This window comes from Mustela nivalis (assembly GCF_964662115.1).
Source record: "Mustela nivalis genome assembly, chromosome: 4".
NCBI lineage: Eukaryota > Metazoa > Chordata > Mammalia > Carnivora > Mustelidae > Mustela > Mustela nivalis.
In genome coordinates this window covers 161,264,942-161,278,366 of record NC_139023.1, presented here as the reverse complement: position 1 = coordinate 161,278,366, position 13,425 = coordinate 161,264,942, and the positions used below count along the sequence as shown (strand labels likewise).

Genomic DNA, 13,425 nt, shown 5'->3' with positions numbered 1-13,425 from the left:
AAATGTAAATAAACCAGTTTCTCGGGGGGTTTTGAGACTTTTTCTTATATATAATGCCCCTTAATGCAGGCTGGTGTCTTTATACCCAGTGCAAAAAAGCATTCCAAAAGGACCCAAGACAGTGTAATACTAGTACACATTTCACCACATAACACTTAAAATCTAATTAGACCAATAACCTATATACAAATTTCAGGCTATGCTTTGTTCTTCAACTTTGTAACAGCAGGAGAGATGTACTGTTTGAAGGCACTACCTTTTCTTGTGAATATTTATTTGTTCTATTTGAGGAGATTAGGGAGGGTGTGACATTGCTTTACCACAGGCCTACATGTGGTTGACAAATTTCAGCACTCCCGATAAATTGATTCCAAGTTTCCAGTTTTCACATTGTGACAGGAAGCTGTCAGTTCTTCCAGTTTTTCCTCTCTTATTGATATCAAAACCTCAGGAACAGCAAACTGTCCTGTTCATTATTTTTCCCTGACTTGTAAAAATCAGTACTGGAGGAACTGAGAGCGTTCTTCTAATAACCTCTTTCTTGCAACAATCTGTAACCTTTTCATGTATTAGGGGTTTTACTGCTTTAAAAAGATGATGCAAGGAAGTTTACCTGTTGACACTAATTTTTAAATTGCTTCCTTTTCCATCACCAAAGGAAAAAGTCCTCTTAATAATTGGCCCGCTCTCTCCTGCACAGTGAATGGAAACCATATGGGTTGGAAATGGCAGCTTTTACTAGATCTCCTATCCCAGATGGTACAGGAATTTGTGTCCGGTATTGAGTACTTTTATGTCTTTGCCAGTTTAGTACTCCACCCCTAGGCAAGAAATAACCACTCACTTAAAACCCATGTTTCTCTCCTTCCAAATGCTAATCTGTTATTCAAAGGCCATTCTTTTTTTATTAAGTAATTAAAAAGGACAGTTGGACCCCACATAAATTCCTTAAGAACAATAAGTAGTTTCAAGTAACTGTTTTGAGTAGGACCTAGCAACAGTGCATTTAATACCATCTGAGCTATTAGAAACTAAAGAACAGTTGTAATGTTAAATTATTTGACTCAAGTTATTTTGATACATGAATGTCAAAACGCACATTAGCAGCTGGCTATTTAAAAATGAGGAAAGCAACATAACTTTCGGTTTTTTATAGTCAGCTTGACTGACCCATTGTCTTAGCTATAAATGCTATTAGCTAAAAGGGTTCCCATACCACCCAGAATGTTAAAAGTATTAGAAACTCTCCCACATCACATTTCCCCCCAATTTAGTGTTTCACAGTAATACTTGCTTCTCTAACTAGTTGACCTTTATTATGGATGGGAATAGGCTGAGGTGGGAGCCTGGGTTGTCTGTGCTGGCAGCAATACTGTTGGTTTACTCACTCTTTTTCTGTCTTCATTTTTGCATGCCACTGCTCCTGCCTCTTACAGCCACAGTAGAAGCGGTAGAGGCCCGGGAAGGTATGGCCATATTCCTATGATAGATGTGATCTTATGTCTGTCTACTAGTTTTAAAGAGCTGTGTCAGCATTTGAAGTCGTCTATTATTGCATCACCAGAACTGTAACAGTGAGGAAAGGGATAAATATTTCTAGGCATGCTCACAAAGTGTTTCCTTTGTATCCCGTATTTGTTTAATGTAAATGACCCTCTCCATAGCTAAAGTCCTCTATGGGCTCTGTCAGTTTTAATGCAATGGCTGAAGCTTAAGCAACTGGTCATGAGGAATCAGGTGGTTTAATCCTGTAGCCCTTCCATATAGAAGTGACTTCTATGTGATTACTAGAAACTCAAATAGGTCAGCCTCTTTATCTAATGGTTCTAAAGGATATCAAGAGCAGAGGCAAAAATAAATTACTCTTTTCGGTTTAAAAAAAAAAAAAAAGAGCAGAGGCAAAAGTGGACTAGGATTTAGTTTGATTTGTTTCTGAGGTTGCCCTAAGGAAGTCAAGCTAAATTATCTCTGTTTCTCTGAAAACAAATTTTGAGTAACAGGTCATCTAGGAATCTGACGAAGAAAATCATTAGAATTTATAAACTTGTGTTATTAATTTAATTGTGTTGTTATGTAAGGTAGCTCAAAATGGGAATGCCTTTCCTTGGTGATACAAAAGTTCAGTCAGAAGGAAGATATCCAGAAGCTATTATCTAGATGCCTTTTAACTTACATTTAGCTCCTGGTTGTGCATGAGAAAAAGCTGTCCTTCTAAATGAAAAGATGAGCTCTTTTATTATTTTTTTATTATCTTTTTGGTGATCAGTACGCTGTTTGTGCTAAAGTTGACTACTCTGTGCAACTTGTTCTGTTATTCCAATGTTGCCTTTTCTCTTACATTAAGCATGTTTCAGGCCCATAAGAAACCCTTACTCAAATGTGTTGAGGTTCAGAATGAACTTGTTAGCCATTTGTCAGGTTTACTTATGCCATGATTAATTATAATGAGCTTCTGTGAAAATTACTTGCACAGTTTCAACTGCCCTATTTGCCATAAGATGCAGTAGCTTCAGGTGAGGTTGATTCAAGTCAAATATTGCCTGTTACCTTCACCAGACATGTGTTCCGACCCTTCTATGGTTTTCTCTAGGAAGTTGCTGTATGCTAAAAAACTTCAAGCTTGTTGCTTTGTTGTCTAATCGAGCTCCTCCCTTTCCTGTTTTCCTGTAGCCATCAGAGGGTTTTCACTTCAGCACAGGATCCGGAGTTTTGAAGAAGCCCGAGGTCTGGACCGAATTAATGAGCGGATGCCACCACGAAAAGACAGCCAGTACCCTGATGGGCCAGTGAAATTGGTGGGCCCTGCACAGCCCAGTGCTGCACACAGGAGTGACAGGGGGAGAAGAGCCAATAATGACGCAGAGCCCTGCTGTGGCACAGGTGGATCCAAAACTTAAGAACAAATTTTATTTATTTCTTATTGGAAAACAAAACAAAAACAACTTTAACAACTTAAACCTGGAGGTGCATTCATAATTCACTCTGCATTTATGCTGTAAGAAAGGTGACCATTTTATAAATTGTTTTTAATTTATGTTTAATATATAGAAAAAGTGCATCTGTTTTGTTTTTCCCTTTTTTTCCTACTTTTGAAGAACTGATCTGATTGTCTGATACATATGTGAAGTTCTGTGCTGCAAAGGGGACCTTCCCCTAATAAAAGGGCCTTGGAAACCTCCACCCTGGTTTTGAACTAGCCAGCCTTTTCTCCTGTTCTTTTGGAAGGTAATATCTTTCATTTCAGACTAATAATAGTGTTTCAAACATAAGAGAGTGTTTTCCTTTTCCCTGTCTACAGGGTGCCGTTGAAGAAGATTGCTCAGATTTCAGTGGCTAAAACTTCTCTTCTTACGGAAAACTTGATTAGAGTAGAACTTCTAAATGAATAACCCAAACCCAGTGATTTGAGGGCCAAGGAGATGTTTTCCATATAACCTACTTTATTCTGAATTCTCAGTTCTTTTTAGTATGTTCTATGTTCTAGTAAGGCAGAATAAAAGCAGTGAGGGATTTTCTTAGAGTTACTCAAAATTTCTTCTTCCAGCCATGGGCATGATGGGTTTAAACTTCCCTTAGAGCTTCGGACATTTGGAACAGTTTGCTTTCATTTTTGAAGCCCAAGTGATGTACCCAACTGCAAAGGAAGCTACATTTCTAAATACTGTACGAATGCCCTCTGTAGCACTCCTGGTAGTAAGAGGCGTTTATGTCCTGCTATGTGATTGCATCAGCACTTGTGTCTCTTCTCCCTGTGGTCCTTCTGCTTTTCTATGTCAGTGTTTTAAAAACCAACAGGGGTAATGGAAACTGACTAGGGTAGAGTGATCCCCTTATAATTTGGAAGTCTTGCTAAAGGGCATTGGATGATGAGGATTTCCTATATTGTATATCAATTCCTGTGATGTTTCTCCATCTTTAAACACTCATTAGGTTGAAACTGTATGTCAGTCTCTGTCAGCATATTTTGGAATACAAAAACAAGTGTTCAGATTCAGTTTTTGAATAGCTTAGTTTTTCAAGTAACAACTAGCAAGGGAAAGAAATTTCAGTGATCCTTGGGCTCCCGTTTTTAGTTTAGTCTGGTGACAGGTGCCATGTCATAATACTCATTGGTCAACTTTGCAGTGACTGTGCATGTCTGGGTAATACTACACCAAAGTGCTTATTGACAGAATCCTTAATATAATTTAGGAGGTAGGAGTCCAGCAAATTGAAGCAAGCATCCTGACAATAGTGCTTTACGTTAAGTAAGCTTTAAGGACACCAGAAACCTTTTTCCAAAAAAAAAAAAACCCGTATAATTTCACTGGAAGAATGAGGATTTAGCCTATCTGTCTCTGTTTTCCTATACCTTTTGCTAACAGTTCCCAGTTTATGACAGAGATCAAAGTATTTTAGGGCTTGGAATCTGGTAGCATGGATTGCTCTAAAAAATGGTAGGGAGGGTATGGGGGAAAGAGAGAACAGACCTCTTACTGGGTCATGAATAAAACCTACGAAAGGAGGGACACAAAGTCTTGAGTAGTATCTTTACTGATCATCATTTTTTTATATTCAAAGAGGGAATTCTCCACCCGGATAGCCTCACAGACCTCCTTCCCCCAGCCCCAGTGTAGAAAGGACCACTGTTTTGGAAATCTCACCTAAGATGAAGGTCAGTCCACATGACAGATTTGATGGATGCGAGTCTCCTCTCCTTCTCTTTTCTCCTAGCTGAGGCTGTTACACTTACATAGTCTGCAGGTAGAAACCACTCTTAAGGGCTTCAGTCATCAGACAAGTAGTGAAATAGTTACTGAAAATCCTACAAGCAAGAAAGTGCTGGTCTAGTGAAGGGATTATTATTTATGAATGTCTTAATTATCTTCTCAAAAACGAGTTGTACAGTAAAGCAAGGTTCCTTGACAGAGGTGTGGCAAAAGACCTATAAATACAGAGAATAATCTGAGGGTTGACAGATGGAGGGGGATGGGCAAAATGGGTGAAGGTGAGACGGAAATCCAGGCCTCCAGTTATGAATGAATGAGTCATGGAAATAAAAGACACAGCATAAGAAATACAGTCAATGTTACCATAATAGAGATGTAAGGGGGGGGGGGCAGATGGTAGCTACACTTGTGGTAAACAGCATGATATATAAACTTGTCAAATCACTAAGTCATACATCTGAAATGTAACATGAGTCAACTATACTCAAAAAGAAAAAAAAAAAAAGTATTTTACAGGTGCCCTGTGAGCTGTGGAAAGATCAGCCAGAGAGGTAAGAAGTCATGCAAGAAAATCAGAGTGAGTTTATAATAAAGCAACAAGGAAGTTAGGTTTGAAAATTCAAATTCTATTGAATTCTAAAGATAAAGGTATTTCTTATGTTCTATAGAAAGTTGAGGTATGTGTTTCAAGAGTTTGGAAAGTTGTGTATAAATGTGTCTCCATGTGGTACATGTAGCTTCTGAAAGTGAGACCATCAGTCTGTACTTTCATCTGTATTTGCACCTGTGACTCAAGACGGTTCAGAAGGTGTGAGCCTTGGGGATATGTGGATATATCCGTATGTGGATATACATATTGTGACAACAGTACTTGTTTTTCACTTTAGACCTCATTGGAGGGTTTTCAGCATGTTTTCGAATGTTTTAATCTCCCAGGATGGCTGATTGCCTGTTCCAGGTTTGTCTAAGGCCATCATTTCAAACATTTTAGCTGATGTCAGAGCTCTGTAGTATCCCCATTCTCAACGCCTCCTCTGTTTTATTAAATCTTCCCCCTGCATGTTTTAAAGATACTAAAAATGCTTTTCTCTTATTCCCCTTTACTTTAGGGTCCCTAGGGACCTTATTTTCTTCAACTCCTCCCATCTGGGGGGAGAAAAACACTTCATATATCAGTTCCTTAGACATGGTGCATACCTGTATACTTTACTGAAATATCATTTTAAAAAATGACACTTCCCAAGGACTAGTTTTTCTAATTTTGTTTTACATCTACATCATAGGGAATTTCGAATTGATTGGATGTCTATTTTTTAAAAGATTTTATTTATTTATTTGACAGACAGAGATCACAAGTAGTCAGAGAGGCAGGCAGAGAGAGAGGAGGAAGCAGGCTCCCTGCTGAGCAGAGAGATTGATGTGGGGAGCTGAATCCAGGACCTTGGGATCATGACCTGAGCTGAAGGCAGAAGCTTAACCCACTGAGCCACCCAGGCACCCAGGATGACTGGTTTTTGTTTTTTTAAATAAAAATTTGAAAACTCATCTAACACAAACTTAAAACATACATACTTTTAAAATTTCTGTGTTCTGAATATTTAGAGCAAAAACAACCCAAGCAGCCAAGGGGTGTGTGTGTGTGTGTGTGTGTGTGTGTGTTTAATGGAATGCTTAAACAAAAGCAGCCTCAGTTTTCTTTAAAACCTCAAGGCACACACTTGGTTATGGAACAGACATTGCTGATTGGCGTAACTGCCCTTTTTTGACTGGGTACTAACCGGCACAGTGAAAATTGTGTATCACACTCTGATGGGCTTGATCTGGCTCCTTGCCTAGGGATAGGAAAGTCAGACTCTCCAGGAATATCAGTATTTCTCATATCCTTCTGTCTATATTTACATGGCCTTTTCTGTTACTACACAAACAGTTGTGGTTCAGTGAGGCAAATTCCTGTCAATAGCAAAGATTTGATATCTTATCCTAATAACTTAGGTATGACTTCCTGACACTGTTCAAAATAGGAAAAGAAAAATCCTTCTATTTGTTTTGCCAACAGAATATTATTATTTAATGTCATTAAGGAGCAAGGGTGAGATTTCTAAAATTAGATAACTTTGGGGCTTTTCAGCCTTGTCTTTGTCCCATAGATCTTCTAAATAATATTAAAACAAAATTTGAGGTAGCTGGTCTTCATAAGAAAATACTATAAACCATGCTTATGTGACATGCAGCTGGGTTTACATGGTCATTACTCAAGAGTCTCTAGCCTCTCAGAAGAGGTAAGGCTAAAATCACTTCCCTCCACCCTCCTTTGTTTTATGTAAATAAAACAGTTTACATTTTAGGGAGAACTTATCCCAGATGACCTAGTTTATAGTTTTTCTTTCTATTCATTATCAGATTTTTTCCTCCAGTTTTTATATTGAAAATTATTTCTGACCCCATGTCATTCTAGAATCCCCAATATTTGCTATGGTTGTTATAGTAACGGTGGAACCCAAGTTTTTTTCAGAGCATTATTCGGCTTTTCATACCTAGGCAGAAACAATTTCAGAGGGAAGGTAAACCCAAAGCCCCAGTTATGGGAATGAGTTTCCAATTTCCTAAATCATTTGTGGTTATAATGATGGGTACCATCTTGCCTGGCACCTGGTCCACATCTTTCCTGAAGTCTGCTCTTAGAAGGGCAGCCTGTGGGGCCCCAACAGGAGCCAGAGGAGGGTCTGGATGACCTGAAGGGTAGTTGCAAGCATTGTGTGGCCGTGGTCCCTCTTCAGCACGGCTCGGGTGAAATGCTCCCAGGAAAGAGCAGATGTGTCTAGAGAAAATTGTGTAGTTGGAAAGAAAGGGTTGTTACTCTTGAGTTGTACAGAGAACTGTGTTAACAGTAGAGCTTTGTGCCGTTGCCACAGTGTGAAAGAGGGGACCTGTATTACTCTGAGACTCATGGTCTGCCCTGCATATGTCTAGTCAGCCGAAGTGAATGGGGCCAGGCTTAGCTGCCTTCATCTATGCAGTCACAAAGGTAAAGATGATACTGGCGAGGATATTCCCTCCCGGGAGGCCTTGGCCTCACGCCCCAGCAACCTTAGCAAGACTTGCTAAATAACACCTTTGTCTGAGACAGGGTTATGCATCTTCTCCTATTCTACACCCTCATGACAAGTCAAGGTGGTTTAAGATCAAGAAGCAAGGACATGGCTGTGGACCATCCCTCCGAGCAGCTCTAACGTAGGGCCATGCATACTGCCTTCCTGTAAGTTCTTGCCCAGATCCCCTTCACTCCCTTGACATAGCTGTCTCCAAATAACGTTTTGTGGGTTTTGTTTGGGGCTTTTTTTTTTTTTAGCATGTTAAACTGAAAGTGCTTGTAATAAGAAGGAAGCTTACCACAGATTTTGATTTTCAGCAAGAAAGACAGGTTTTTTGGTCTGTTAGAGAACCTTTTCGAAGATGCCGTCATGAACGCCTTACTTTTCCTTTCTCAATACACTGTGACCAATAGTATTTTTTTTCCCAGTGGAAATGTTAGCAGGCATTTTCCAAGAAAGGATTCTGGTTTTGCTTCCTAAATGAGGTGGTCAGACATAGATTAGCTCATGATGTCATTTTTTAAAAGGCTTCTCTGAATGATGGATTATTTGCTTGTGCTGAGAGATTACTTGCTTTTTCGTGTTTTGGGTTAGGTTAAAGAAAATGGTGGAAATGTTATTTATTGGCAGAAATTAACAAGTCTTTTGTGTTCAAGAAACTAACTTGTTAAAACTTTCTTATTGTAAATTGGAAGTCACCTTTAAAAAAACTGTTAAAATTAAATGATAACTTAATTGGCTTCCTGTGTCTTTATTTCCTTTATTTCCTGGTAGAGGCACTTACATTTGGCTCTTACCCATTTAATAATAATTCCAGAAATCAAGGGAAAGTCTGCTGTTTGATGTCTGGTCTGGTATTTGATAAAGGAATCTCATTACAACAAAAAAAGGCCTCTTTCCCTTACCTCTTCAGCTCTTTCTTTAGTTTTAAATAGGCTTTGGGGGCTGCAGTGTTGCCTCTCCCTGTACTGCCTTGTCCCACCCTCCTTCCCAGCACTCGGCCCACCACTAACTCCTGCTCAAGTCCCAGCTCCTGCTGTGCCTTCTCTAGCAGAGGCCACTACTTGTAGAAAAGGAAGAAAGACATCCCAGAAAACATATAGTCTTTATAAAAGATAAAGATAATTTTTATTGTAGTAATTTAATAACTCTGCTTATGATCCTAATAATAGACAGGCATGAGTTCTATCTTGGGAAAAGTAAAAGGAGCCAGAGAGACATTGAATGTGGAGCCAGACTAACAAGAAAAGGGAAGTGTAAGATCAGCCTTTTGATTCCTCCCCAAAGTAGAAATACCACGGGGCACTGTGGATTCACAAGGGAAAATAATTGGAGGACAGAGGGAAGGGGAAGCACCCAGGGCCCTTGGAGTAGATAACTGTATCCATGAAGGCATTTTACCAATTCTGGCAGGAATCCCTGCCAGGCCTGAGTAAGGCAACTGTACTGTAAGCACAGTACCATCAAGGGCCACAGTGCAGTTTACAGGCCAGAAAACAAGCCCGGATTTCTAGGTTCAGATAAGCTGGGTATGCATTTTGGAATCTTTGTTATCCAAATAGGGTCCTGACTTAGCAATGTCCTTATACCTCAGCTAAACCTTCGGTAAAATGAGGCAATGTTTGCCCTTATTTCCAGAGTTGTGAAAAAGGTTACTTAAAATCCTAGAAATTAAGAACTAAAATGCAAACTCCTGTTTACCTGCCACCACATGTAGACTGACTCCCTACCTTCTTGCCTGCTGTATGTCATCACATGGTCTTCCTGGGTTTTCTATCATGACATGCAGGTTTTAGAGAGAAACTAATCAATTTTGGTCCAGTAGATCAATAACATAAAGGTAAATTAGACAGTCTTTTTGATGTTGGTGCAGTTCAGGAGAAGGCTGGTCATAGACTTCAGGGAGTGGGAAGACAAGGTTATTCTTTGTTTGGAGGCCAGTGGACACCATGAGGTCGGGCTCCGATCAACAAATCCACCCTCTTATCTTCCTTATTTCAGTTTACCTGCACTAGGAAAGAAGGTCGATGCAGACCTAGTTTTCCAGCCCCTGCTCTGTGTGTCCTTCTTTGTGGCTGAGTTGACTTGGCTGGATTTTCCCTCTGAGGTCATCCCTTATTTATTCTTCCCTCATAAAATCTGCTTTCTAAAGAGCTGACCGCCACTTGCTCTTTCTTTCCTGAGAACTGAAAGAGGTTCATCCAGCTCAGTTCTTCGCAAAGACACGCCATGTGCCCATGATGCTCGTTTGCTCATCCATAGGAGACAGAACAGTTGCTGGTATCAGTGTCAAGGCTTCCTTGAAGATAGCCTAGACAGTTGGACAAAAGGCTGAGTTCTGTCGCAGCCTCCGGGGTTGGGATGTGACTGACTCCGAGAACCCACATAGATGGTTCCTGTTATATCACACGTGTGCTGTGAGAGACTAGAGCAAGGCAGGCCTGAAAGCCTCTTTCTCCACTCCCGTGAGGGTCCACTCACACCCTGGCCGCCAGGCACAGTCCGTATCTGACCTGTGGTGGATAGCTTTTCACTCGATTCCATCTGCTTGCTCAGTCCCCCTGGCAGAAAGCGAACACTCTTCTGAGAGCCAAATTAAAAACCTGCTCAAAGCCTAACTAAAGAATATGCCAGAGTACATCCCTGTGGAGGAAAAGGGAAGGAATAGCAGATGCCCTTTCTTTGCCTACTGTGGGAGGACTGCGGTGCAGGGCCAGGAAGCCACTCAGCTGCTCAGGGGCACATCTCAGAGTGTGACATTCAGATGCCAGACTCCCAGTACTAGATACACTGCTCCAGAAATTGAGAGTTCGGGTGTATGTCTTCTGGGGTCCCTGGCTTCCGTTTTTCCATTTGAGAAATAAAACAATTTTCTGCTCACTTACAATAAAAAGCCACTTAAGGCTTTTTCCATTCATCCTTTTTCTTGGTGACAGAGGTTGGTTTTCAGAGTGACCTGTATTCCTGTATGAACAAGCACCACCTTCTCCAGCTCCGTAGGAAGAGCCACATCTCTTGGGAGTCTCTTGGCTAATCTCCCCTGGGATGGGGAGATCTGCATGGACAGATCTGTGTTGACATGGGTGCCACCTGGGGAGAATTGCAGAACAAAAGGTGGCAGGCTTGAGGATCGGGCCTGGGGGTGGGGGTGGGGCATACTGCTGACAGGGATCAGATAGCTAAGAAAAACAGAGCAGTTATGTAACTCTGTTTACTATGGCTCAGGTGACTCTGAGAAGGCAGAGGCAGCCCCCTGACGGAAGGCAGTGCCAGGGACAGGGAAAGAGTCACAGGGAAGGAGGTCCCTGTTAGATAAGGGAGTCACCAGAGCAGATAGTGCATTGGGATGAAAAGAATCTCTTTGGTTGACAACAGCCAGGTCACCTGTGGACAGCCTATCCCTAAACCATGCCAGCTGTCTTCGGGCTTAGGCCCACAGCAAGTAGAACTGAGGCTGGAGGGAGAAGGTGAAAAAGCAGATACCTGTTTCTTGGCTACATCTTTGGACTTTGCTACTTCCTCCTTCCTCCTTTAATCTCCCACTTTTCAGAGGAGGGATTCTTCTCCCCAAATATGTGCAGAAAGAGAGGAATCGACTAGTCAAGATTCCTTATGCTCTATGCTCCTACCAATCTCTCATCCTCTTTGCTATGAGGCCCAGTGGCCACCAGGGAACATTAAGTATAGAGCCCCTCAGGAGAAAGGTTCAGGTCTCCAGTGGGGCCTACCCACCACCACCTACAGAGCTGTTTACTGGGCTCCCTATTCCCATAGAGATGAAACTGATAGCCAGTCCCCAGCTCCTTGTCCCTGGCTGCTACCTCCCTTTGTGAGAACAGGAAGTGAGGACCTTTGTCAGCTCAGCTGCACCCTCTACATTAAATATTTATCTTGGAGTCCAGGTCAGAGCCCTAGAGAATAAGAGACGCTCGCTGCCCGTGAGAGAGGGTATGGCCAGGATTCCTGGAATTGGAAGATCTTCAGCTTCACCATCTTTGGAGAGCAAGGAAGAACATGAAAGAGATGTGGCCCTTCTTAGTCGCAAGGATTCTGACAGGTGGGGAAAAAACAGGGAAATGGGCACATTTTAATCCCTGAGGGAGGAGGGAGGAGGATGGTGCCTAGGGTGGGTAGGTAAGTACCTAGCTTTAGGGGTAGGACAATGCATGGCTGCCCATCTTCAAGAAGTCCCAGAATGCCTACCCTCCTTTCTGCAGATGTCTTCTGTGGCCGGGGGCTACCCATTCCATCCCATCCTTTAGCTTTCCTGGAGAATCATAGACTCTTAGAAGGGGCCTTAAAGGTGACCTCATTCAAGAACCTGTTCAGTGCAGTCATTACTTTTAGAAAGATGCCCATGATCGGTAGGCTTGGAACCCCTGTAATCCTTCTAGAAGTTCTTCCTTGGAAACCTTGGATCTTCTTCCAAGTATGCACCCAAGGGTCCCACTTCTACTAGTGCAGCGGGTCTGTTTCCACATGGCATCCCCGCAGACACTGGACGCTGGCCAGCATGCCTGTCTCTCTCAAGCTTCTGCACAACCTAAACGTGCCTCCTTCCTCTTTCACATGTGATACTGTTTCAAGCTGGTTCACTGCACTGGGAGAGCTCTTTTAACTGAACTGAGAAAAGATAAAGCTAATAGCATCAATACTGGTGGAATTAAATTTTTTTTTTTTCATATTTTCTCCAGTCCCTGCCTTCTCCACTGTTGAGTTGAATGATGTGGTTGGAAAACACCCTAAAGTGCATGGTGGTCTCCTGACACCAGTTTTATTCCCAGTAGTCATGCAATAAATGTTTTCATATTTTTATAATTTATCACTGATCACTCCCCCAATGGATGTGAAATTGCCCAGTTTGGTTGGTTTGGGTCTTGGGTGCCAGAACCAAACCAAGGGCTAAGAAGTACTCCGGTTTTTCCATGACCAGTAAACATTCATTAAGCACTTCCATATTCTGTAACATGCTCCGTGCGGGCACAGAGGCTTGGAGAAAGAAAAGACGGTATGGCCAGAGGGCTTGGGAGCCAATGGGCGCAGGCTCTTGGGACTGGTGTCAGAGCAGCGGGAACAGCGGAAAAGCAGCAAGATCAAAACAACTACGGTGTATGAGAACACCAAGACCCTGGTAACCCCATCCCCGCCAAAGGGACCCCGCCCTCATCCTCTTCAGGGGCGCGGCACGCCCAGGGGGCCGCTCCCTAAGGCCGATTTCCTCCCCAGGCCGCCCTCGGCGGTGTGAGCACGTGTGTGAGCGTCCACCCATTTGGGGGTGTACGCGCATCTATGTGCATGTGTTTCTTTGCACACGCCCGGACGCGCGCTTACAAAAGCACAAAATCTCCCCAAGTGGGGAAGGAGGCGGCGGGGCCTTAACTCGGTCCGCTAAGCCACTCCACTTGTTGGGGGGGGGGGGGCGCTTATCTCGGCCCCAGCCTGTCTGCATCTCGGTCCTGTCTCCGAGGCTGCCAGCGCAGTATCAGTTGCTGGCTTGACCCGGGATCTTTAATCATTCCTGCCCTCTGTCCTGGCTCCGCCGTGCAGGGCTCCCTTCCCACGCGCTGGAAATGTCACTGGAAACTCTGAGTGGCGCTCGCCACCCCACCCCCCCTAAACACACA

At 42.6% G+C, this 13,425-nt stretch overlaps 2 protein-coding genes across 6 annotated transcripts in view; both read left to right on the top strand.

Annotated features, from left to right (window-relative positions):
* The window catches only part of PPP3CC (protein phosphatase 3 catalytic subunit gamma), a 98,701-nt gene extending 90,160 nt beyond the window's left edge, over nucleotides 1-8,541 (top strand). Inside the window, exons 13-14 of one of the 2 annotated variants that reach the window (XM_082729294.1) lie at nucleotides 1,437-1,466; nucleotides 2,671-8,541. In XM_082729294.1, the coding sequence (XP_082585420.1) occupies nucleotides 1,437-1,466; nucleotides 2,671-2,897 (257 nt within the window). In that variant the 3' untranslated portion in view covers nucleotides 2,898-8,541. The remainder of the gene's footprint in view (nucleotides 1-1,436; nucleotides 1,467-2,670) is intronic. The other variant, XM_082729295.1, reaches the window with a different exon arrangement.
* The window catches only part of SORBS3 (sorbin and SH3 domain containing 3), a 27,272-nt gene continuing 21,724 nt past the window's right edge, over nucleotides 7,878-13,425 (top strand). For 2 of the 4 annotated variants that reach the window (XM_082729286.1, XM_082729284.1), the window contains exons 1-2: nucleotides 7,878-7,965; nucleotides 11,704-11,858. In XM_082729286.1, the coding sequence (XP_082585412.1) occupies nucleotides 11,752-11,858 (107 nt within the window). In that variant the 5' untranslated portion in view covers nucleotides 7,878-7,965; nucleotides 11,704-11,751. Of the gene's footprint in view, nucleotides 7,966-11,703; nucleotides 11,859-13,425 lie in introns of those variants that run through there. The other 2 variants (XM_082729285.1, XM_082729291.1) reach the window with 2 other exon arrangements.